We start from the raw sequence: 27,599 nt of genomic DNA on the forward strand, positions 1-27,599 counted from the left end.
ATATCCTAAAATAATAATGTTTTAAAAATTCATCGATAAAATATTTAAACTACTGTTGTAAAGGAACCATGAAAAAATTTATCCACAAAAATGGAGCTACATTATGTGTTGCAATATCTGCAGTAGCACAGTCATTTGTGACAGCCGGCCATATTGAGTGGACACATTCCCATGAAACAAAAGATGGGCAATGTTTAAACACTACGACCATCCCTTATTCGAGAGCACATTGGTGGGTCCCAAAGTAGTCCCCTTAATATGCGTTCTACTTTATACAATTTACATTATACTATAACATGTTACATCAATTTTATGGCAATATGATTGCAGTTGATATGCTGGTCAATTGACTCAATTCTTCCAATACAGACTGAATCATATTCTAATTGGCCTACTGCTTATTTCTTCTTCCCATACATAAAGTAGAGATTATCATTTTGTCATACTCCTTAATTCTTCTTCACATACAGACAGTAGTCTATTATTATCTCATACTGCTTTATTCTTCTTCACATACAGACAGCAGATTATCATTTTTCCATACTGCTTTATTCTTCTTCACATACAGACAGCAGTCCATCATTTTCTGATAGTGCTAAATTCTTTATCACATACATACAGCAGATTATCATTTTCTCATACTAGTTATTTATATACATACTAGGGGTTATTTTTGCTTTTACTTAATGGTTATTTTAATTTAATGAGTTCTTGAATTGTGTTACATAAACATTTATTCCGGTCAATAACCTCTATTAAAACAGCTTTCTCCAATGACGGAAATAACTCTAGAATCACAGACTGGAAATCTGTCAAAGAAAAAAAACTATACTGTTAGTTCGGTATATAATAATAATAATGATAGTCTTATATTATGTTATTGTTGTATTTTGTGTATTGTATCTGTTCTGAAGGTCCCAAATGATCAGCAATTACTGGATGGATCACCCTCATTAAATATGGTTCAAATAAAAATAAATAAAATTTAGCGCTATAATACATTGTTTCTAAGTACACAAAAATGATCTATAAAATATTTTAAAATAATTCTCAAAAAATGAAAAGAGGAACCATTTACATGGCTCTCCAGCACTTTAAAGCTCCCATATGAGAGCTTGTCGGAACAGTATTCAGCTCGATTGAAAACCACTCCTTTTGAACGGTCTTATTCAGGGAGTACCCCTTCTCTAGGAACTCCTCTGTTAAGAGGGATATTTTCCAGTGAAACAAACGAGGGGAAATATATTTTTCTGTGAACACCTATTCAAAGGGAGCCTTGTTTGATCCCAAATGTGTCCCTTTAATAGAGGTTCTACTTAATTCAACTTTACGAACCTGCGTCATCCTGAAGTGACTCATGAACAGTTTCTGTATTCAACTTTTCTAAAGGTATTTCGCAAATTTTTTCTCTGACAGGTCTTCTTGGCCGACACGCTAAAATACGAATTAACAATACTAGAATGCACAGGCTAAGAATCAAAACAAAGCCATAGTACCTACAGAGACAAGAGAAACATAAATAAATAGTTTGTTAATTGAACTTGAATTGCTATTCTCTATAATACTTGTATTATAATCAGTTATCTCACCAATTTACAATACACCATTGTAGAAAAGATAAAGCTCCTTGATTGGTGAAAAGTTCTTTCAACCTATTGAGGGCGCTATCACTATCAACCATGATGCAAGCCCCTAATGTGTCACAATAACCTGAAAAAAAAAACAAGGCATTTGTTTCATATGATTAATAAATATAATATAAAATATATAATAAAAAGTATTCAGATTTGCAATAAAATATTATCATTATCATCATTTACAAAATAAATAAGTTTTATATTAATATTACCTTCATAATTGTTACAAACTCGTCCAGCAGGCTTCAGAAGTAATTCACCATTTTGATGGAAGAGTCCTAGAGTAGCAGCTGGAATGCACCCACCCACATCCTATTAAAAATGAATGATAACACTGATATGATGTGGTTTGGTGATCAACTTCTTTATGAAGCAAGGAAAAGAAATTAAACCTCATCAAGATGAGTCAAGTTGACAATTGTTATATTATGTAGTGACCCTGTTTCTTATGGATGTTTTGTGAATAAACATTTTTAATTTTTATTATTAATATTTTGCTTTTAATTATAACTTAGCCAATATGACACCTAGTCATTGCAATGTACACTTGTTTATGTATAATATGATGGGAATTATTAATTCTCACTAACATAGCTACTTACTAAACATACTACAGTTTTTTTTTGATAATAGGGAGGATACTAATGCTCTGTCTACATAATCAAACTTTATGTGACAAAACATTTGATGTTTTTATATCACTACCATATTTGGGATTATCACTACCATATTTGGGCACATCACACACTTGTTGTCAAACTAGTTTGATAGTGTAGACACAGATTTATGTTATGAAAATTATAACAACAAATATGACGATCTATATTATTTTGGTTATTACCCACCTGACAGCATATTTTACATTTATCTTCAATTTTGTCTTCACAAGTACATTTCTGAAGTCCTAAATCCATACATATACTGACCATACATTGTCCACCTTGACACCGTTTAGTCCCCTGATCACAGGAAGAACCATTTGCTAGCATATCTGAGTTCGGACATTTACTGCTAATACCTGTTTTCACAGGTAAGGAAACAAAAACACAGTAGGCCTGCCTATCATCGGCTATTTTTTTCCCCCAAATGCTGTATTGCTGATACAGGTGGCAGTCCCAACAATTTAATATTCAAATTATTGACATGCTACTATTTTATTGATTCCACTAATGGATGTGTACTAGTTCATTTGTTTCCTAGTAATAGTAGCTTTTACTTTGCATAAGAGGATATGAACACCTTGATGGTAACTTGCACTCCGAGTGTGACTGGCAGATAACATTGGACACGACTGGTACAATCTGACATTCATTTGTACAACAAGGTGAAACCAATGGGCTTTGAAAACAATAAAATAATATTATTATACTATAACTATGCAATTACCTAATGGCTCTTAAACCTCATTATGGATTTGAATGATACTTTAAAAATGTAATTGGAAATAATAATACAACATTAATCATTCCCATTCTGATCTCCGTAATAATGATACTGTTTGATAAATATTCGTACCACAATGTTATAATTTACATGACTGCAGTAAGTCTATTACATGTGTTGCTACATGAATAATTAACTAACTTAGAAAAGAGTACATAAACAGGGGCATGGATAGACAGTTTGTTAAACATGTGCTAATGTTTTAATTTTAATCAGATTTACTAATACTATACTTCATATATAGGCAAGCCCAGATTCATACTTAACATGGGGAATGAGTTGTTAGGTCAATGCACTTTATGTGATAGACTTGCCCTATAACCAACTTCTTCATATGTTTAAATAAGTGTGCATTTATTTTTTACCTACACACGTAACCTAAGTCCCTGTGAATCATGCAACCTGAATCATTCCCCACACCTCCTGGAGGTGTACAGCAAGAATCAATTTCAATGCACTGAAGAACCCCTCCACAATCACATTCCTCCTCATCCTCTACCAAGCCGTTACCACACCATCCCTTATCAGAAGCTAATAAAATTAACAAAAAGTATTCCTTACAATGGATCAATTATGATCAATACAGTACAATGAAATATTTGAAGAAAACAAATTAATTTCAATGCTTACATATTAAACAAGTTCCTTTAGTTACAATAACAGGTGCAATAGCTTCTTTTGAACATGGGGAAAATTGACTATTGTGTGCTTGGTTACCATCAGTTGCCAGAGATGACATGATAAAATCACCCAATGTTCCACCAGGGCTACATTCAAGCGTATCTGGGTCATGCTGCAAATGAGATAAAGAAACAAACAACAGCCAAAAATATTATTCGGGAATCACAACAAAAGTACTATAACCAAAATAAAGCAGATACTATTGGTGTAAGGTATCAATTTTTAAAAGAAAATTGAAATAGTGCAAAGAGCTTGTATGAATCTATATTTTCTCTGAAGTTATATTTTCAACTTTATATTATAAGGCACTGGGTAACTATACTTACTGAGCTACCAAAACTATGGGCCAGCTCATGAACCATTGTCAGTGTGGTCACTTCTCTGGGTTGTTTCTTACCATAATTATTCAACGTCATAATTCCCGTGTTTAAACTGATCTCCGTGTCTTCATAAATCAGTCTACTTTCGCATATTCCTGCAATTGAGCAATTTAAAAAGAATTTTCACTCAATTTTGTACCCAGACTTCACAGGACTCTAAAACGTCATATACAGTAATATATTTCAGGGTTTTATTTAGTATCTTTAATAGTAAATCAAAACATTTTTTTTTTTTTATTATGAGAGCATTCCACTACAAGTATTGTCCTATATATTCAATTCACTATTAAAAAATTGGGAGATTTACCACCAGGTGGTGAAAATTCACCAGAAAAGCCTAACCAAGCCAATCCTAGCACTCCACCACTGAAATCTCTGTTGGTAAATCCAAATCCCAGGCAATATGAGCTAAAGTCCAGAGCTATAAATGCAGCTAGGTAATCATCAGCATTGATGTATACATCGGCAAAGGGATAGTTTGGGGATGATTCCATATAGATTGTGACATCAGCAATCAAAAAACCAATGTTATCACCTACAAAATAAAACAAAACAAATTGAGACTAAACTATGTTAATGCCGTTGCTTATATTTAAACTAAAAATAGTAAACGAGTAGGCCTACTGTTAAAGATGAATAAAACCTTTGTCACAAAAGTGGTCTTAAATTGGAGGTTTAGATGGTGTGTTGTGGTATTATGAGAACAAATGTTCCTTCCTCACCAATCCCATCACCATTGAAATCAGTTGAGCGAAATATTTTATCAGCCACGATTGCATGATGAATCATCTCGGCGAGGGCGCTTTTCATGTTTCCATTAAATGCAGTGACAAATGTATGATCAGCAACCAAATGCAAAGAGCAGGTCTGCGAATCAGGAAATGATCTCTTCCAATGAGTTCTCTTAGTAGTTTTATTTTGAAATTTATTTACTCTTTTGATAGACTGACTCAATTCAATTTGTTTTTTCTTTAGATCTTCTTCAGCCTTCAATTTCTTGATTCGTCGATAATGATGTGTGATATTATTTACTGTACTGTCCAACTTTATATATTCACATTTGTATATAATAGTGCCATTTTCTGTTTGGTTTGGTTCAATGATATAACTACCATTGACAGTATGCAGGATGCTTTCAAAGCTGTTGTTATGAATAGTTGCAACTGCGTAACTGTTAACATCTCCTTAACAAATATATTTTAAACATAATTAGAAATGATTATATTAATGTTTATAGTAATTTTAATTTAGTACAGTAAAAGTACAGTAGAACCTCTATTAAGAAGACTCAACAAGATGTCCCTTTAATATAGATGTCCCCTTAAAAAAGGATTGGCCATATGGTTCAAAAATATTATTGTTCGTCATTCATTTCAAAAGAAAGTGTCCCTTTATTGGGAGTGAGTGTACACTGAATTGATGTGTCCCAAAGGAGGGATTCTACTGTAATCAAATATATACAAAATCATAGCAAATACAATATCTATGTGCAACAACCATACAATTATAGAAATACATATAAAAATAGAAAAGTAATTTGATTTCAAAGGTATTCATGCAAGTATTTACCTTGCAGATGGCCAGTATATACTGATATATTTGAAGATCTCAACATTGATTGACTTAATCCTTTCTCTTCTATAACATTTAATTTTGAGTCTGGGGTGAATAACTTATTGTCACATAGTAATTGTAGAACAAAATGCCTAGAAAATGAAAAAAAAAAAATAGTATAACAAGATTTAAGTGATCGTCAGGATGAGTTATGCGATCTGCTCAAAAGGAAAAACAAGTTTTTAAATGCAGCATAGAAACAAGACTTTTGGACCACATTGGTTCGCAATTTCTAAGATGTATTGTTTGAGAGTTTGAATGGTGTGGAATTATATCAATCAAACTTTCTAGAAGAACTCAACTAAATCTTAATAACTAGGTAGACCTACATTTTCTGGAAATAATGCACTTAAATGCAGATCAAATATCTTACTTATTATTATATTATTATTATTAAAATGAAATGATTGAAACTTACAGACCTATCATAAGCATCAAACTCCACTTTCAATTTGGAACAATCATGAACCTCTTCAACTAACTGTTCACTTTTGATGCCAAAATCATTGTATTCAATTTTAAAATATGTTAATACTATTGGCTGATCTTCTGAGTGCGAGTTGTTCTTCTGATCTGATAAAAAAAAAGTATTCATAAAAAAGTAAAAATTAAGTTAAAAGGTATAATTTTTATCCTAAATAACTTTTGTTTTGCAAAATGAATAACTTTATAAAAATTACAAAATTGTCTATTTAAAGTTTTGAATATTTATTTCATCACTTTTAGGGAAGAATACATCCAATAGTAATCTTACAAAATAAGGCAGGTACCAGGTTGATGAGGATTACCAGGAGAACTGAGTAGTTAAAAAACATAGTTTAGTATCCAACAGTATACTGACATGCACGTCGTCTACCTGAAAATAAATAAAAATTTTAAATAATCTCTATAGACTATACAGAGGGCACTTTTTATATACTTGATTTTTTTTAGAAATCTTTATTATTAACCTTTCTTTATTAAGTTAATTAATTTTTAAAAAGTCAAACAGTCTAGGTATGCCTTATTAATACAATTTTATTATTAATCACATTTGCACTCATGGAGCTATAATTAGCTTCATCGCAGGGGGGGGGGGGGGGGGTTGTTAAAAACATTGGCTTAGCTAGGCTGCCCTATTACTCAATACGCCCACATGGCACAACTAATCATCTAGGCCTAGGCCTAGTTAGGTAGGCCTAACTAACTCCTAGGCTTGGCCTAAGCCTATCCTCCTCCTACCTAGGCCTAGCTAGGGCCTAGGCTAGGCCTATCTATACCTCCACACTCTAACTGTATCTCCCGGAAAGAATAGCCTATATGGCCTAACCTGGCTGCAGTTATAGGGCCTACTACTACTACTACTACTACTAGGCCTTTTTTAGATCCAACAATGTTAAGTTCCGATCATTTCTATAAACATTATTTAAACAAATAAAAACATGCTCAAATATTACCGGCCACCCACACACGAACTTCCTCAAACCAGAAGACACGTCACTAAGGAATCGAGTAAATCGGACCAATCGAATTACTCAGTAAGAAGTCCGACCGCCGGGTGGCCACTGATTGGTTGAAAGTTCCATTTTCTTCATTTTATACATTTAAATGTTATACATTCTTAACCCCAATTCAGTTAGTAGACTGCAAAACTGCAATTATTTCAATCAACACTGTGTACATTATATATGTTTGTGCATACAAGTAAATCAATTTAAATAAAAAACTAAATATGTTAATTCAAGTGTTTAATAATGGGGAATGGCATATACTAATACTAGGCCTATTTTAAAGCTTTTAAATTGACCGCGTATAGCACAGAATTCCATGTTTCCTATTGTGTAAACATAGGTAACCTATTTCAAATAAATTACGACACACTTAATAATACGTCACTCTCGTTCATTGTATAAAGGTTGTACTACGTGCAGAATCGCAGTGATCTTATGGAAACCGTGCCCCAAATCCAAAATTCAACTTAGACTATGCTCAATGTATACATGTATAGTATAAACTATATTTACATTTTATTATTGTTGTTCACGATCAAGATAAAAATCCTAGAACATTTTAAATTACTACAAGTTATTACACAAGAAATGTTGTAAATTGTTCGCTGTAGAATTTCAACAGTTCAATGTTTTGTATGTCACGTGTCAAAAGTTCAATAGTGACGTCATCGGTTACCAGGATTTCCCAGTACCGGTATCCACCGCACTCTGTATTATACAATATTAAGTCCTGTTTTATCATATTAAATCATCCGTGCTTAAATATAAATGTTATATCAAATTGTGTACAGGTAAACCACGAACAGTAGGACTGGTATAACGAGCGTATCGCCAGGAGGTAAGTTGGAATGTTGGTGTATACAATGTATATGTCTCAGGCCTAAGCTTGATGTAAATGACTTGTAGCGAAGTAATATAAACAGCTAGCTGGACTTAGTCTGTGTAGTGCGGTCAATTACTGTGTATTTTTGTATAATGTGCCCAGTGAGGTATGACGATGCAATTTAGTATAATATAACTAATACTTACAACCAGTCATTGCTATACTATTATGTAGCCTATGGTCATTATAAACTTTAATGACGTTGTTATAATAAGTTATGCATAAGACGTAGAATTCGTTATTAGATATGTATTAAAAATGTATGAAATGTGCATTCTTTAATAGAGTCACTCTAATCATTGATGAATATGACGTGGTAGCCGATCACTCCGGCCGCGCTTCACTCCGGCCGCCGTATCAGTTTAGCGCGATGTTATGCACTCCGGCCGCTATTCAATTCGACTTCCTGTGCAAAGGGGCCGTTAATATGGAGCGCCCATATCTACGTTTTCTATACTGTTCAGTGTTATAACAAATTCTTGGTGAATTTAAATGGAACTAGTTGAATATTTATTAGCAACAATTTTACTTTTTTCATTAACAATAACATTCAAAGAAGTTGGAACTGCTTTTTCTTTCAAACTAAACTTAACTTAATTAAATTCAATAATAAAATAATAATCAAATACCCGTCTAATTAATGCTTGAATAACAATATTTAATTTCTTTCTATGTACATTTATTTTTATAGCTTTACATTTATTAACATTAAAAATTAGTTAAAACCCTTATTTTTATAACACTTTATCTTGCCAGTACCCATACTTACTAATTATAGTTAATAACAATATTTACAATATCATTAATTTATTTATTTCAAATAATCAACTATTATTGATGTTTGTTATATAATATTTACAATATTCATTAATTTATTTCAAATAATCAAATATCCGTCTAATTAATGTTACCTGGAATTTTATCAAGAATTAATATATCATTTTTGTACAGTCCAATTTACAATGATTTTATATTTTAATTTATATATGATAAAAATAATATGACATATAGGGTACATTGCAATAAATTACATTAATTAATCACATTACAATTAATATACTAGCCTATTACATTGGATAAAACACATAAATTATTTTGTTTTAGCATTAGACCTAATTTAAAACACTTGCGATGTTGTTGTGATCCTGAAAGAGAAAAAATATACTGTATGATTACAAATGTTTATTTTGATTCTCTACAAAAAACGTGTCTCGGTTGTAAAAGACTCATTGGGCGCTCCATAGCTGCGGCCGGAATGAATCGCGGCCGGATTATTGAAGCGCGGCCGGAGTGAAGCGCGGCCGGAGTGATCTGTATTCTATGACGTCTGTATCGTACTCGGTCAAAGTCTGACATGAGTTATGAAATATAGTAATAGTATAGCTTACTGTAGCGTTTGTCTGATTGTATTATTACTGTATTATTGAGTGTAATCACGTATTGTATAATAATGCAGGTTGTCAACTATTGTAGGTCTACAAACGGATTCTCCAACAAACAATTCATCTATCCCTAGACTTTGTACGGCCAACCCACCAATGATGTCAGATAGTAAAGTGAACTCGCCGGTAGAATTTAGTGCTGGTGACATATATAGGCAAGAAACTCCAACTGAGAAATTTGCCAGAAAATCTAAGCAAGATCCATTTGTACCTATTGGTAAGTTGTTAAATTATCATAGTACCTGTACTAAAAATCAAAACTATCTTCATATAACTAAACAAATATCATTATTGCCATCAACATCATTTACTGTTGCCGACGATGATTTTATTTGTGTTTAACCCGACCCCTAAAAGGCCCATTTGCACTAGGATGATAAAGATCGACGATAAATAAATATGCATTTTTCATACATAAAACAAAAGAAATCTAAAAATCATCCTAAAACTAGGATAACCATCTATGCTTCACATTTCACACGTCCAATCAAATGACGTCATTTGTTGTCTACACCCCGTAAAACGGCCGAGGAGGCATTGCCAATATGACGGCCTCTTTTGTTACAATACGACAGTAATACCGAAATCTATCATCATTTTCTAGAGTCTTCACAAAATTAATTGTCCATGATGAGTACAATATGGCTATAATTTTTTTATTTAATCACATGTTATCTTTTATTTCAGGTATTGCTGGTCTTGCAGTGTCACTGGGTTACGGTGCATACGCGTACAGATCAAGAAGGGGGATGTCAACTTCTATATATCTTATGAGACTTCGAGTTATTGCACAAACAGCAGTGGTAGGAGCCATGATATGTGGTGTAGGCTACTCATTGGTATCAAGCACGCTTAAAAAAGATGAATAGTATCATTTGTAAACAAAAAAGAGAATTATGTTATGTAGGCCAAAATCCAGACCCAATACTTTTACATCGATTCCCCCAAATTGCCACAATGATGACGTATTTGTACTTTTTGTGTACGTTTTTACGTGTTACACTGAAATAAGTAATAATACCAAGTAGCATGAAAGTTAAAATAAATAGGGCCTATAGCTGTCTAAAGCTAGGAAGAGGTGGGAAGGGAGGCAAGGGTTCGTAATCGTAGTACAGGATAGTTATGATCGGTGAATTATTCGTCTGTTTTTAGTACGTAAGTCAGTACGTCAGTACGTAAACATTTCTCTGATGACACGCATCTTCAATATAGAGCAATGAGAATGAGAACAATTCACATGAGGGCGCTGTGGTGGAAAATATGAATAAAAACTGCGAATATCAAAAATAGGAGATCGTATTCAGAATCTGTTAATGGTGCTCATGGGTTATTTAAAGATAAAATGGTGTAATACAGTTTAAATCATACAGTATTATTACTCAACGTCATATGCTAGTATTTTTCATTTTTTTCTCAATAGGATAAAAGAAAGAAAAAAAAGACTTGTCCGCGTCCATTTAAGCAATTTTATTATTCACATATTTGAAAATGTAATATATTGCAGTAGTTAGTTACATGACAGAGCATGGTGTCTGGCGGGTAAAAACAAACCACGTGATTTTAACTAGAGAGATCAATATCAGGATTGAGTTTGTGTATGTAGAGTATTGTATTGATTATAAAAGATTGTATAAATGTATTTACAGTGATAATTGTTATATTACAAATAAATCTAAACCAAAGTAAATGTGTTGAGGATTGTACATTTATAGTGTCCATATCATTTTAGTCTTCTTCATTTAATTATTCTTGTTTTGTTATCTCGTATATTTTTCACGTTACTCGCTTTATCTGTTAATTTAATATTCATTATCAACATTTTGAGACATCTATACTATATACTTGTAATCTTTTGTTTAGAGTTAACGGTTAGTTATACATATATTTATAATATATAGAGTTTTAAAAAACGGCATTTCATGTCTATACCATTACCGCACAATTAGGGCCTACAATACGGATCACCGGTAACGGCCTTGATTATATTATTATTAATTTATATTGTTATTACTTTTATATTTACTCGCATCATCCGTTTTATTTGTTATATTGTTGATGTTAATATACTGTAGGTCTATTCATTATTATTGATTAAGATAATACCGTACAACTTCAGAACGTTTTAATTTATCGTAGTCTGAACAACCACTTGTCCATTGAGCTAGCAGACTGATTGAGAGTTTTATCTTTATTATATTTTTTTAACGTTAAAACCTCTTAAATGAAATATGTCGATAGTACTGTTTTGCATAATAAATCTCACATCGGTTACAAACGAGGCGTTAAATTAACGCATATAATAAGACAGTAAAATGTAGATTTATAGAAATCTATGAAGTAAAGGTTTAACAGCAAATTGTTGCACCTGCCTGTAATGCAACGATCATGAACAAAGCGACGTGTAGTGAAGAACCGATACTGCATCCAACAATAATCAATTACCCATGGTGGTCATCAGATTGAGTGGTCAAGCGGTTTTTAAAGATCTGTAAATTACCTAGTGATATTAATGTCAATGTAATAATAATGTAAATTGTTTTCAATTTATTATTTGTTATTAAGTTGTGAGGCTTTCCGTTATACATTCGGTATTTTACTTTCACTATAGGCTATACACTATAATTTTGCATCACGAAGAAAATGAACTATAATCTCAATATTCCAGGCAATTTTGTTTTTAATTTAATCTTATTTTTAAAATTAAATCGATTCGGTAAAGGCCTTGCTGTAAGAAAGACATCTCCATTGTAATCGTAAAAAATAGTTTGAAGGTAATAAAATGTAGATCGACCATCAAACATAACTCTATCTTTCCCAACACAGCAGCAGCGTCATAAGTGCTATACTGAATGAATAGATGCTCAAGAACAATGAGAATTGTGTATTCGTGTCGACCACGATTTACAATCATTTTAACCGATTCAAATTATGTTTTCGAAAATTCCTATTTAATAAAAAAAAATAAAACCAATCAAATTATATTTTCTTGGTTCGTGATACTGTATCCTTCAATTTGAGATTAAAGTCATGCTATTATTGAAGTAAGCAACGCAATTTAAAAAATATATTTCTTGTCCTTTATGTAATTTTTTAAGTAATAAAATTGACCACCAACTCAATAAAAAAAAATAACAATAGGCCTATAACTATTATTTGTTTTAATAATACGGATCCGTGATTTATTGTAAAAAATGTATCCTGTCTATTACAGTCGATTCGGTGTCACATGTCTAAAGACAATACACCGAATACTTAATTTAATAAAGCTCTGTCTACACTATCAAACTAGTGTATAAAATTTGATGTGCCTACATATGGTAGTGATATGCCCAAATACAGTAGTGATATGACATCATCATATTCATATATGGGCACATCACATTTCAGTTGTCACATAAAGTTATAGTGTAGACAGAGCTTTAGACTTGTCCTACATGTTCTATAGCTAAACGTTGGCTCTCTGATTTGTTAGTGGTCGTAGAACATTTCACTCTTCCTGAGCTGTAGAAATTCACTATTCCCACCAATAAAGCTTAGAGAAATACTTCCACTTAATAAAAAATATGTTATCTATGTGAATACCACTCAGGGCCTAAATAAAATCCTTATTTATTTTATTGACTCACGTGAAATACTTTGTTATGTGTGAGTGATGAACGGCGACAGTTAACAGAACAGTCGTATCGGAGAGGCCTAAAGTAGTGATGGGGAAAACAAATTGTGCGTTTTGTGAATCAAAACTCCCACAACGATGATAGTGTAGAAATAATAATACGTCACTAAAATGGCACCCGATATCGTGTAATAAAAGTACTTAATACAGTTAGATAGGTATCTGGTAGACTGGCAACAATCTTCCACACAGAGTCTACTGACAGCCAGAGAATCAGGTGAAATGGTTCAATTTTATCCATTGCAATTATCAACGATACAATAGTCTATATAGGCCTACTATATAATAATCTTTTCTGTAATGTAATGTTTACTAAACTTTTAATCCCATAAGATAACGTAATACCTACATATGTTACAGACATCATCATATCAATAATAAAACAAATAGCATAATGGTGAATCATTGATTAAAAGCGTTAAAAACACATTTAGACCACTTTAGTTATGTTACAGTAGAAAAAAATCCTCGTTCGGATGCACTCAAAGAGCTTTCACATAAATTTATACCTGTAAACTTACGAGGTTAATGAGTAACGATATTTTAATTGTATTTCAAATCATGAATAATTAAATTTAAGCATATGAGAAAACATCGATAGACACTCTCAAATTTTAAATCCAATAAGCTGAAACATCTGCATTTTGCGAAACGAATGTGTTGCTTGCTTCCATTTTGGACAAGATAGACCAAGCACAAAAGTATCCTAATAGTAATACGGTAATACAGTATTATGAAATACCATAATTAATGTTTATCAATAGGGAGAATATTTCGTGTTCTACAGTACCCTTTCAATGAATTTACTCTCAATTCACGATTCAACGAATACAAAAAAACACCTACAGTTCCCAAGGCAAACTTTACTCAAGTAATACATCTTGAAACAAACGACAATTAAACGTGTTTCTTTCAAACTGGGCAATAAACTTAAGTTATATAAATAATCAAAATTATATTAAATGATTGCACAGTTTGTAATATTAAAACTAAATAAAAAAATTGCACAGAATATTTGATCCTATTAGGAACTTGATTTAGATCGATCGATATGAAAACAATAATGGTTATACCTATAAAATATACAATTTTTCTGACCTTTTTTATCTTAATAAACTACAGACCGTTAGAATTTAACATTGATTTACAAATATTCAACTATCATTCATTCATCGGTTGGAACAGGATGACCTTTAGTTTATATTTTCTTCTCAGATGTATTTGTAGGGGTGTCCAAGGCTCGGCTGAGGTAGTGATGATGTGCTTGGTGTCGGCCTGTAGTAACATGCCCCGCAGAAGTTGGAATACGCCGACGGAAACGCGGAACTACCTGTAGCTGCTAAACCAAGGCACCTAAACAGAGAGATAAACGTAATTTGTTGTGTTTGTTTGTTTGTTTTATCTTTATACTGGGTGACCTCTTCAGTCAAAGACTGATCTCCCAGAGGGCCCAGTTGGTGATCAGTGGCTGTGATGTACTAATACACCGGGGTAACCCACTACTCATCTCGAAAGATGTACTAGGTTCTTTAAAGTGCACACGAGCAAGTTGTGTACACTGGACCTACGGTTTATATTCCTTATCCGAGAAGACTCGTTCTACCACCAGAACCATGGAGTGAGTGAGCCTCGAACCCCTGCCGATGTTATGGCTACGTGATTACGGTTCCACTGTCTAAACCGCTCGGCCACTCACTCTTATTATATAGATATCGATGAAACAAATACACTTTTTGTCACTTAGTAAGCTAGTCTGAGATACTGATTTTGTGGTTTTACTCATTCTATTTCACACAATATCCCAATACGACAAGTGGAGTAACGTGTTTTTAGCTAGTTAGTCTCACCTATAATGTTGATCCATTTGTGCTTTCTCAATCCGCTTATCCTTTGCTCTACGATTCTGAAACCATATTTTGATTTGAGTCTCTGTTAAGCTGAGCATTTCCGCTAACTCAAACCGTCTTGGTCTTGTGATGTATTCTGATCTGTGATATTCCAATTCTAACTTCAATGTTTGCTCGCTCGTAAATGTTGTTCGCTGTCTTCTCTGTCGTGTCTCTTTTCTCCTTCTTCTAGGAACTAGTAAAATATTGATTTCGTTATTTCAGTTTTACAATAATCTTCATAAAAAGGGAAAACATTATAAACTAATAATTCAATTACATCCGTCTTCCAATAACAGACGTCTATTTTCTGAATTACTATTTCAAAGGTTTAGATGGAGGTCGTTAAATATAGGCCTATATATGAATTTTAACATTTTTCTAATTTTTGTAGGCCTACATGAATTTAACATTTTTTATCTGAGAATTTTAACTTTTAAGAATCCTACGGTATATTTATGTTCGAATGTCTTCTGTATTTTTTAGTATTGTTTTTACGAAATTGAATTGAAATTATTCGATTTTTGGCCCTTTTACAGATGGCTAAGTTCAGCAGCCGCAAAAACACAACCGTGATTTTCAAAAGGAAACTCGGAGGTTTGTACCCGACCGAACTATAAAACTATCGTAAATAATGTTATTGTGAATATTGTTATATAGGCCTAACGGTATAATTATCATTAAGGTTATATTTTTATTATCATTGTTATTATCATTACTATCTTCTTATTGATAATTATTAGATCAACTCGACTTTATATTTTCTCGTTGGATCACGTGTGTTTATAAGATGGTTTAGCATTGCTTACATAACATCACAACGCGCGTGGTACAGCTTGAAAGTCAGTTATTAAAACTGCGAATTCACATTCGATTTTTGTTGTATTTTTTTAATCGTTAATTTTATGAACATAGAGTGTTTGAATGTTACAGATGGAGGCACGTAAATCAGGCGTAAACCTATGACACATAGCCAATACATTGCACAATAAAACAAGTTTGTGTATCAAAAGCAAAGTACGAACGAGGCTTAAAGTTATTCAGAAGAATATGGGTAGCCCTGAATAGGAACAAGTGCAGGCACATAATACTGATTGACATCTCTAACTTTAAATTTTAACGTATTTGAAATGAATATTACATAATTCATAAAATGATTACAGAATACAGAATACAGTAGGTATATATAATAGTAAATTCATTTTTATAATCCAAAACAAAAAAAATAGAAATAAAAGTAACATAGTGACAATAATCACCGTGTCCACAATGTTTTGGGCCAAAGACGTCACTAAACAAAGTATTGAGCTGTATTCAGACGACCAAGACAGAAGCATGCTCATGGAAAGACTTTTAACACTAACAATAATTCATAACCCTCCTAAAACACAACTCTTAATATAACCAGCATTTTCAACACCGATCGGGTTACATCTGATGCCCTGGCATGACGACATTTATTGACATGATATTGAGACTAAAATAAATTTCAGATTTAGGAATGTCCCTCTTGTAAACCAACACACTTAAATTCACATAAGTAATGTAACAAACGATCTACTTACTGAAACTTGTTTGCTGTGGAAACGGTACATTCGCATTTGCTGACGGTAGATTTTGTAGAAAATTATTGGTCGCTAGGCCTATGGTACCACCACCAGAACCAATCGATTCTCCTGAATCTAACATCTTGGAATATAAATGAAATCTAGAAGTAGTTGAATTAATTGTTGATTGCTGAATCTTCACGGTGGCGTTTGATTTTGAGTTATTTTTTATTAATAACGAATTTGCGTTAGCAGTTATCGATGTAAAAGCAGACAATCGGGGCGATGTTCGATTTGGCTCCGTCAACACAGGCCCAGGGCTGCTCTTTGTGCTTCTATCTTCATTGAACTGAAGTAAGTTCGTTGGTCTCCCTGTTTCACTAGATTCAGACAGCATCTTCACTGATGTGCCTACTATACAATTTTATCAACGATGTATTGCCAGTCAACCAGCAGGTAGGCCTACCAATTAATATGCCAAGCAGGTTATATGCCTATATCATCTTAGTTCTCACTGATATTACTTTGCGAGGGACGCTCAAACGATAACTCTATTCACAAGATAACTCGGCGTGTGTGAAGTAACCTATTGTAGGCCAAACCGTTTATCTTCAATATCAATCGAGTAATATCATGCTTTATTTCTCTCGCTGATCCAGCATTGTTAGTATAAGGTTAAATGATCATAATTAAGTAGACAAAATTATACCACGCCTTTTAATCTATTTGACGTAACGACCGAAATAACAGTGATCAATGTGAAATCACTGGTCACCGTCTGCTTTGTACTACAGATGTAACGTGAACTTTCATTGGATAAAAGTCACTGCTGATTTGTCTAAATTAGGCCATCAACCAAACAGCGAATGAGATTCATTTTTATTGATTGGTTCAGGGAAGCTAACTTGTTATCTGGGATTTTTTTAATTTATTGATGGGAACACTCTTTTGATATTTGTTAGTTTTTCTGTACATCAATATATTTTAGAATTTTAAAGAATGATTGTAATTAATTTGGCCTATTCATTAACCAGTCGATTTTTAAATATGATATAGGTCTAATTAGAGTATGAAAAACCCACGACAATACCGGGGTGGTGATAATGAAGATCGAAAGAATGATGATAATGATCAGATAGTTACGTTTATGATGATGAAGATGAAACTGATAATAATTGTTACGACGTAACGACGTTGAGTTGTTACGATGAAAATACGAACTTGATTATGATATATGATAAGTACGATATGGTAAATGTAAAAACGATGGCTACGATAACATTATTATGATGATAAATATCAACATGATAGTGACGATAATTATGTTAAAGACGATGGAATCGACGAAAGATTCAGAATATAAAACCGCAATGGTGATGAAATGATGACAGTAAATGTAAAACGATAACCCATGGGTTATAACATAACTATGATAATAATTATAGTGACGAAAATTATAACGACGAAGATGAACTCGCATAGATTCGGAACAGCGACGGGAAAGAAACCGACTACAACTTAATAAATTAATAAAGGATGAATTGATTGAATGTAATATTTCCGTCGTTTGGTCAATTTATATGTGGTAATTCGTGATTATTTATCTTTTAATTACATCTGTTGAGTTGTTTGGTCGAAGATGTTTCCTTTAATTAATTCTCTGAATGTATTAGTGTCCAAAAGATAAACCACGTTGATTGTATTAATTTGTGTTACTTTGTTTGCCATCATGCCTTTAACATAAAATTTCGTTTTACGATTACAATTTGCTAAATACACTAAACAAAATTATTCATGAGGTAGTTTAACACTCATTCTGTCCTTGATTTTCGTTTAATAATCATAACCGTTTGTCACATCCTACACGGGAAAAATCTTCTCGTCTTTTGACATAATTACCTTTTAATATAAACTATAGTGTCGTGTACAGATGCATATGAATTAACTAAATCCTAGAGGTACGTTCATACAATGGGACGAGTCGGCTAAGATAAAAGGTAATAAATCAGTTATGGTATTCATTACTGTCAAGACAGGTGTTCCTTTCAAGATGCCGATTATAACTTAAAGAATAACTGCAGGGAGAAACACACGGGGAGAGGTGAAAGTGAGAAATTTTCTTGCAGGGCTACTTTGCTAATAAAACGGTGCAATCAAATTCGGCAGGCTACTTACGACGAGCTCGTGGATGGATTCGCTTTAACATCTGCAGTGTACCATTCATCGGAAGTCATCGTCGAAGATAATTATGGCACTCTCTTTATCATTCATCATCCTAGATATTTCTTAACACAATTGTTATCATTATTAATTGTCTTATTTTCTGACAAATTACAACCGCCCTCTTTCTCGTTATCATAATGACTCAATTCAGTTTTGTAGCGAAGAAGTTCTAGAAAGATTTCCGTCTTAGGGCCTCGATGACCCTAATCCGAACGACGGATATTTCGTGCAATTGATAAAATCGAAATGTTATTACAATCAATAAATGAATACGACTTGGAACGTAGAGCTTTCGAACAGAATGTGAATATCTGGCTAATTTGCGGATGCCTATTTATTTGTGATTTAATTCAGATTTTAGACTTGATCTAATTTCGTTCATTTGGTGGACTGATTTTCACGTGAACTGTTATCATTATTACACTTATCATTATGCGTTGTTATGGAATAATCGATTAATACCGAGAGAGTGGATTAACAAGATTATTACTTACTTATTATACTGTAATTAGAAAAGGGTAAATGCAAACTGTTACATGTTCCAAATATTTAGGCCTAAAAGAACTGGAACTATATATTATTAAATATATATAAATCCACAACAGGCAAAGGACATATATATATATATGATATGATATACCGTACTGAAAATGTATTAATTCATTTTAAACGATAACATGAGGAAATCTGAGAACGCTCCAACCGAGATTCGAACTAGCCGGACCTCCTGCTTGATATGCAGATGTCTTAACCATTACTGGGTTTTCATGCTATAGAAAGCACAGCTTTATAAGCATACTACTATAAAAAGTGACTTCACTACTACCCATAGAGGAAGTCTTCCTCAAAGAGTTGCCACATTTAAATATAAGTTATAACATTTCAGTATATGTACAAAACATTCAAATATAATTACTACTAATTACTTAATAATTTAACCCTAGCTTAAGTTAGTGCATGCTTCATTTACTCTCTATTCTTAATTCTGGCCCCGAAACCTTGACTCAGAAATACCGGGATGGTGTCCGGCGGGGGATAGTTTTACCTTAGTTAAGCATAGTTAAGCTTAGTTACATTTTTTTTTCACATTATTGATTGTCTCCATCCCCGAAACCTCGACTAAGAAATACCGGAATGGTGTCCGGCGGGGGATAGTTTATTACCATTAGTTAAGGTCTAATGTAAAGCACCTAGAGGGGTCAGTGATCCATTAGGCGCTATATAAATACTGTTTATTATTATTATTATTATTATTACTGTAGGCCTCCACTATCGTATTCAAACAATGATATGTATTTCAATCATATTTTACCATAACACGAGGATACACGTGTATTTTCGATATTCTAATAAGTACATCATTCTCTTATGACTAATGAATTGTCAGTGAATGGAGCATAGAGGAAATGGTAAAAGGTACATATTAGTCGCATAAGTAAAGTACACTTTACTGATGTTTTTTTTTATGGCTGGTCTGTGCGTAATGTAACCGATTTTCGTCTTAAATGAAGTTGCCATAAACACTATGATAAAAGATACATCACAAAACGATTTATAGGCTTATAGTTGAAAAGAAGCAAGTTTGATTTGTTGTTCCACCTTCAATTACATAGGATTTATTAGATAGTAGTCATACCTACTCGCAAGAGTGCGTTGTTGCGAGTCCTAAAATCCGATATAGCTTTTTCCAATTGGCATGCATGTATACGTGGTCCGTTTAAAAACTTAATTCGCGTTTACAGAGACACGACTGAATCGGCAGATGATAAACATTTCACAGCTCATAAGCATGTATTCTCTTCACTAACTGTGATGCTACTAAACCAATTTCCTCTTCCCAGATAGTCAATTGTAATTTTTATAGTCATCAACCCGAGAGGAAATTAGCTCGCTTTGTATCTAACTTACGGCAGGTGGGAAATCTTGGCTAGTAAGGTCGACAACATGTTAGAATGTAAAAACATTTATCGAACTAAAATCAGTTTTAGAAGACGAGTTTGTACTCAGATTTTTTCTACATTTAACCTTGTCTAGTTTTTGATGACATGGAAATGGTGTAATCTAAAATAACTTGGATATGGACCAGTGATAATGTTCTTCATTAACACTGCTGATTTTTGCGTGTGTGTATGTTAGACATTATTAATTACCGGAGTTATATTCTAATCAATTTATATATTGTAACAAGACAGTAATGATAACTTAAGCCAAGGCAGTCTTACATTGCCTTGCTTAGGCAGACACAACAACACATGGCATTCAAATAAAATATGTATTCAAAACAAAACCATCATTATAACAATGAAGATATTAAATAAAAGAAGTTGAAACGTGGAAAACATTAATAAATGCCTCATTTATTAAATCAAATTTATCTAAATTTAAAATGTATATTACTTCATAAAACATATTATGAAGCAGACAGAGCAAATGAAACAGTGGGTTGCACGAATACAGTAATGAGACAAAATTATTAAAAAGTCAACCTGGAAAGATACGGCTGCATCACTAACATGGGAATAGACGTGTAGTTTGTTCCTTTAAATCTCTATCTACACTATCAAACTAGTTTTTTTTTTGACACATAAAGTTTGATAGATTAGAGAGATAGCTTAAGAGTGCATTTGCCTTCTAACTTTGTTAAATTTAATTAAGAGAAGAAGCCTAGTAACTACGGTATTAATGATTTGAGAGACAAAATTAAAAAATAGAGCGGAAGGTCATATACTATATTAGGTGACAATATATCATTTCGTATTTTAGGTATGTTTGTATTAACATGGTCGACTGCAATTATATATCATGAAGGAATTCCTCCATAAGTATATATTGATGAAACCTGACCTAATAGCCCAAATGCGTTAGAAATCATTTTAAAATGGCTTTAATTTTTAATCGATTTCCACTGAATTGCTATCTCCCCGTTAACATTATAATGATGTCGTACAATCCGTTTTTAGCACCATTTCCGTCAAAAATGACTCGCATTAGGCATATCGGTGGGCTCTAAGATTATTACTAAAGTTTGCGGTTCAAAAAAAGGAAAAAAAATAAATAGTAAAAACACATGATAAATGTATCAATAAAAAATATTTACAATGTGTTTGTCGTAGTAAATAAATTAAATCCAGAAATATAATTAGTTTCAACTTGAATTAAGTATGGAATGGAGTGGACGAAACGCAAGCGAGTTGACCAATGACAAGCGACAGTTGGAATAATCCATCGCCTGTGATTGGTCAAATTCCTTACGTTGTGCTACGTCGTTGTGTTGCGTCTCTAATAGGAATCAAGCATTTGACGTATAGGATACAGTAAGACGAATGTAGACAATATGAATATAATACCACTATATAAAATATTAATAACAATTTATAATATTAATATTAAGTAAGGACCTGTTGGTCCAGATCCTTCACTAACTGAGTTAGTGAGAAGTCGAATAAATTAAAAAAATAAATAAATAAATAAAGAACGTTTAATATTCGGAAAGGTGTGGCGGTGCCGCTCCTTGTGATTTAATAATTGAGCCACATCGGGTGCGACCCCTGCCCTGGCGCAGATCCTGGTAGGTTGGCTCTCAGATTTGACGATGAAACCTAAATATGTGATACTATGGCACTAGTGCACCGTAGGCAGCCAAAAATTTTTTTTAAACTTCTCCCGAATGTCTACATCTACTTTTAATACGAATCTGCGTCGTTAGATGCGACTTTAAAATCCAATCAATTATTAATTGATGAAAGAACATTTATTTGCTTTCACAAAACCTCCTTAACAAAATAAGATACTAGACATTTTTTGTTATATTGCACTGGTCAACTTGTATTAGTACTGTACTGAATAACTCGAAAAGACAAATACCCTGCGAAACCGGCGCAAACACATTTAAGCCTAATAATACATTTTATAGTATTCCACATTCCACGAGTTCATTTCTTCGTGTACTTATACCACAGAGTTATAACCATTTGTATCCATTAAGTACATGTTTAAATTATACACAAAATAAAGCCAAATTCCTAATTTCTCTTACCACACACGTAAGATGCAAACTCAAAAGTGAACCAATGACATTACGTCACATATCTTTACTGCCTATGACATGTCGTGCTATCCGATACACGAGCGGTATCATATCTAGCGACAAAAAACATACTGCAGTATCACGTCTTTTGACAGCAATCTCCATCCCATATAGGATATAATGAAAGATCAGTTAGTTAAAGAGTTAAGTTATACTGTATTTTAGGTGCGAGGTTGTTGCCGTCGACAGACACGATACACCAGAGCACCGGCTGCCGTAACAACACTAGTATTACATAAAGTTCCGACAATAACCATTCCGATCTGTATTCTTTAGAATTCAACATAGGGCCTTCTATTTCGATACATCAGTTGAAAGAAAAAGTTCAGCATCTAGCTTTGTTACTCTTTAAATCTTTCCACATCCTGGGAAGTTGACGAGTTGGCATTTGATGTGACGTAACGATTTTCCTATAGCGACATACTGAATAAGGTACCCTGGAATTGTGGAATTCTTTCATCTTCCTCGGGATTATACCCAGCTTCTGCCAGACCGTACCGCAGAAGACATCCTCCAGGTATAAGAATGTTGCATTCTGGGAATGAATATACGTATCTCTTGCAACATCACCAGACATTAAATACCCAGTTCCAGATAAAAATGGCGGGTACGTCTTTCCAGGATACAATTCGTAAGGCATATACCATTTGCTTTTTTTGTTTCTGATTGGTCCTCCTTTCATTAAGACGCCAGCCGCTAACTTCTCTTGCTTGTCTTCAGGATCGGTTGATAAATATTTAATAATGTTTCCATAATGTACAAACATATCATCATCCGTTTTCATAACGTACTTTGCACTGGGACAAAACATTGAAGCCCACTTCATTCCCATTATAGTTTTTAATGTCAAATTTACATATGTATCTATAAAGTCCTCCATTAAAATATCTTTAAATTTCATATTTTCTTCTTCAACTGAATGAACCAATCTTTTATCATTAATTTTTCCTAATAGAAACATAGTGACGATCTTTTTACCTCCTATCTCCTTCGGGCTCGCCCAAGTTTCTCTGATAATTTGACGTTGGTATTTATTCTTATGCATTGTCAGGACAAGCACTAGTAAATACACGTCTTTATCAGTCCCGTTATCGTACAGACAGACATCGGGATTGTTGATGACCAGTTTGTAGTTATGCGGTAACGTATAATTGTATGTAGAGTTGCTTTGGGTGTTATTATTATTTACAGGAAATGCTAGTGTAAATAACCGCTTGTTTATTTCTTCTTTTAGCTTAGCTTCCTCTTGAATAGACATTGGCGATGGCTTGTATCGAAACTGCACCAAAACGAATACAATAATAGTACTGGCGAAGAGAAAGCCTAAAATGAAACGACTTCGTTTCATAATCATGATAACACTAGCAGGTCTGTACACATTCTGAAATATAAAATACAATTTAATTAAAACTTTTGCGTATTTATTTTAGGCATGAGATGTGGAATGGACTAACATCATACAGTACCGATTAAAAAAATGTATTACTATTGCCTCGCGCGTATTGGGCACACGCCTCTATATAATGACAAATAAAACAGTCTAAATTACCTCACGCATTACACGCGTGCAACATTCGTGCGACCCCAAGGACCAGCTACTTTCAAACATGTTTTATGGAAAGGTTTATTGTACAGCGATTATATTGCTGTTTTTGTGTAAGTTATTTTCTATTTACTTTCTATTTACTGATTCATAACTGTTACCTTTTAGAAAACAAAAATATAGACACAAATTTACATTCACGTCAACTACGGTACGCACGCATTTACATACCGTGTTTTACCACCTTCTTCCACCCCATTCTTTTACACATATTTTTTGCAGAACACATCATCACCAGGGTCAACTTCGATCAATTATATTAATGAAGCCTGGCCTAGTATTTAGCCAAAATGCGATAGAAATCATTAAACACGCCTGCAATTGTTAATCTATTTTCACCACAAATATATTACTATATATCTCAGTAATGATATAATCATCTTTAGCACCATTTCCCTCATTGACATTCTCTCACACAATAGAAATCTTGAATTGGTTAATTACTTATCATTAACAACAGTATTTTGGTTCCATAACGTGAACTAAATTGAGGATAAAAATCGTCTAAGTTGATTATTTATCATTTATACTGTGAATCACCGTTAGTAAATTTTCTGTGCACCTCCTTTATAGTTAACCTTCAAATTAATTATGTCTTTTAATTTGAAAATAAATAAATATGCAGAAACTTTTTAGAACAAAAGAGGGCGACGTTTCATTTGTAAAGACGTTTATACAGATGCATTCTTCGAAATAAGTCGGGTTCTTAATTTATTACGATGTGAAAACAAACTTTGAATGAATGTAAATGTATCATGAAACCTGGTTGTGACCAGGCAATGTGATTATTTCTGACAAACTTCTAAGCTAATTATTATGGCAAATTCCCATCTCCCTGTTATAAGGAAGGCTATGTTAATTTCTTTCAGAGTTATAACATCTTTCTGAAATAATTTTATACAGAGTCTGGTAAAATTATGTAACATTTCTCCAGCATATTGTGGTAATATTCATAGTTCACTCTGATATCTCTATGGTTATACAATATATTTACAGTAAAACTAAATAAATAATATTTGAATACAAATAAACAACAAATTAGTAGGCCTATGAAAATATGAAATAATGATTGGTTGATAACGTTTGTGCTGGCTGTCATCTTTTTAAAAATAGGGCTATGAACCGCAGATATGTACGTATGACATTGATCATGAATTTAAGTGAAGAAATCCCTCACCCATTTGAACAATTTGCGATTAACAAAGGATCATGTACATTCCAGTCTAATGAAGCATACTACTGTGTAATTACTGCGAGTATTGTGTGTTTTGTATTGATATCCCAAGATAGTTATTTATACCTCCATAGTTATTCTAATTTCACTGCAGCAAAGACCAGATCAATGGGTGTAGCAATATTTAGAACAGCACTTGGAGGCGACTATTACTACTATACTATAATTGATCATCGCAAACTACTAAAAATCACAATGGTATGAGTATGTGAAAGTTTAGTCACCCAATTACAACTTGGGACTGACCACTGGTTAATATTTATAATATTGCAAGAGCCCATGTAGTTAATATTCATTTTTTTTATTACAAAAAAAACTCTGTACACATGACATATAGTGGTCATTGAAACTCCCCCTTATTTAACACTTTAGAACACCAGCAAACAATTTGTTTTAGGCCTAATGGATATTGTTACTGTATTGGCATCATTATGACTATAGAGAAAATGCATAAAAAAAATCACAAGCATATACAAGTTAAACATGCAAAGAAAACAGTTTGTGATCATTAAATATGATACTGCTGCAAGCATGTTAGTAAATTAAATTGCCATTGTGGTTTCAAACCTACAGTGTTACTTTACCTATGAGATGAAAAAATAATCTCCCAATTTGAACCCAGACTCTTCAACAGTACTTGAAATACAAATGTCATGCTATTACCATTAGACCACTCTGGAATTTAAGCATTCCGACAATAAAGTGAATCTTGAATCTTATATTGAGCTGATAAACTGGTTGACAATACCAAAAGAGAGAAGAAAATGGAGAGCTTTGTAAGAGTGACCGGATCTACTGATCCTGTGGTGGACTGCCAATTCCTGAAGCAAAAACTAAGTCTCATTTAGGCTTGAACCATGAACCTTGGATTGGAAGGTGTACGTACGAACCGCCAAGCTAATTACAGCACATACTGTACTGTTTACTAATATAAAAATATTACAAAGCATCAATGAAGGATGCTGTATTACTAATCAATTAATCAATATTATACACAAGACTTCCTTGTATAACACTGAAATATTATCCATTTAATTATAGAAATTGCATCAGCCTAGGAAAAAAAATTTGTACTGTAAATAATAAGTTATAAATGGTAACAACACACTGTTCATGCGTTTCTGCAGGATATTACTCGATAAATAACTTACCATATAGAGTTACACTGAATTCATTTTGACAAAATTGTATCTCAATTTAAGATCAGCTGAATTAACTGTATTTTGTAACCACTGGTAAATTAAAGATTTCCTCTGTTATGTGTATTCACTGCATCAACCAATCACTCACATTGGTGGACAAACACTATTAGTAATGATACGCTTCACTGATTTAATCATGAATATTCAATTAATGTATTGATACCATATACAAAATATAGATTACCTTTTTTTAAATAGCACCCTCAAGGTTATTATTTGTTAATATAACAATGTATTTTTTATAGGTAACAAATAAAATGTTTTTATTCCAATACTTTTAATAATCAAGAATAATATTGTGCTGGGCGGAGACATTCACTAAGCTTAAAGCCAGCCTCTAAGCTAAAAACCAGCCTACAGTAATTATAACATAGCACCCAACCTGTAGGTACTGATTTATTTTTCACACCAAACGTTTTATCAAAGTGCCTTGAACTTTTTTATATTCCTGAGAAGAAGTAAAGTACTGTAGTATTAAACACTACAACCCCAAGTAAATGTTAAGTGAGACAAATGGCCAAGTGGTTAAGTCAGGGGTGCCATTTACCGTACCTTAACGAGCCAACACTATCAG

The 27,599-nt window shown here is 33.0% G+C and overlaps 5 protein-coding genes across 6 annotated transcripts; 1 reads left to right on the plus strand and 4 right to left on the minus strand.

Annotated features, from left to right (window-relative positions):
- On the minus strand, positions 1–4,652 carry LOC140039252 (disintegrin and metalloproteinase domain-containing protein 10-like). The gene is made up of 10 exons (XM_072084855.1): positions 4,449–4,652; positions 4,088–4,236; positions 3,711–3,873; positions 3,446–3,611; positions 2,854–2,975; positions 2,483–2,757; positions 1,850–1,949; positions 1,590–1,710; positions 1,336–1,496; positions 1–809 (listed from the first exon to the last, which is right to left on the minus strand). The coding sequence occupies exons 1-10, from the start codon at positions 4,633–4,635 to the stop codon at positions 691–693; spliced, it is 1,563 nt and encodes a 520-aa protein (XP_071940956.1). The 5' UTR covers positions 4,636–4,652; the 3' UTR covers positions 1–690.
- Positions 4,653–4,807: 155 nt separating this feature from the next.
- On the minus strand, positions 4,808–6,570 carry LOC140039253 (disintegrin and metalloproteinase domain-containing protein 10-like). The gene is made up of 4 exons (XM_072084856.1): positions 6,510–6,570; positions 6,178–6,328; positions 5,711–5,847; positions 4,808–5,325 (listed from the first exon to the last, which is right to left on the minus strand). The coding sequence occupies exons 1-4, from the start codon at positions 6,568–6,570 to the stop codon at positions 4,817–4,819; spliced, it is 858 nt and encodes a 285-aa protein (XP_071940957.1). The 3' UTR covers positions 4,808–4,816.
- Positions 6,571–7,920: 1,350 nt separating this feature from the next.
- On the plus strand, positions 7,921–11,248 carry LOC140039601 (HIG1 domain family member 1A, mitochondrial-like). Of its 2 annotated transcripts, none has more exons than XM_072085221.1 (3): positions 7,921–8,083; positions 9,585–9,787; positions 10,258–11,248. In XM_072085221.1, exons 2-3 carry the CDS (start codon positions 9,667–9,669, stop codon positions 10,437–10,439), a joined length of 303 nt encoding a protein of 100 aa, XP_071941322.1. In that variant the 5' UTR covers positions 7,921–8,083; positions 9,585–9,666; the 3' UTR covers positions 10,440–11,248. The 2 variants fall into 2 exon arrangements, with proteins under 2 accessions (XP_071941322.1, XP_071941321.1); XM_072085220.1 differs by having other exon boundaries at positions 9,602–9,787.
- A 3,005-nt stretch (positions 11,249–14,253) lies between these two features.
- On the minus strand, positions 14,254–17,093 carry LOC140039603 (uncharacterized). The gene is made up of 3 exons (XM_072085223.1): positions 16,695–17,093; positions 15,091–15,325; positions 14,254–14,596 (listed from the first exon to the last, which is right to left on the minus strand). Exons 1-3 carry the CDS (start codon positions 17,071–17,073, stop codon positions 14,455–14,457), a joined length of 756 nt encoding a protein of 251 aa, XP_071941324.1. The 5' UTR covers positions 17,074–17,093; the 3' UTR covers positions 14,254–14,454.
- Positions 17,094–21,236: 4,143 nt separating this feature from the next.
- On the minus strand, positions 21,237–27,147 carry LOC140039604 (beta-1,3-galactosyltransferase 1-like). The gene is made up of 2 exons (XM_072085224.1): positions 26,975–27,147; positions 21,237–24,367 (listed from the first exon to the last, which is right to left on the minus strand). The coding sequence occupies exons 1-2, from the start codon at positions 26,975–26,977 to the stop codon at positions 23,312–23,314; spliced, it is 1,059 nt and encodes a 352-aa protein (XP_071941325.1). The 5' UTR covers positions 26,978–27,147; the 3' UTR covers positions 21,237–23,311.
- Between the last annotated feature and the right edge of the window lie 452 nt (positions 27,148–27,599).

Source organism: Antedon mediterranea, chromosome 2 (genome assembly GCF_964355755.1).
Source record: "Antedon mediterranea chromosome 2, ecAntMedi1.1, whole genome shotgun sequence".
NCBI classification, from domain to species: domain Eukaryota; kingdom Metazoa; phylum Echinodermata; class Crinoidea; order Comatulida; family Antedonidae; genus Antedon; species Antedon mediterranea.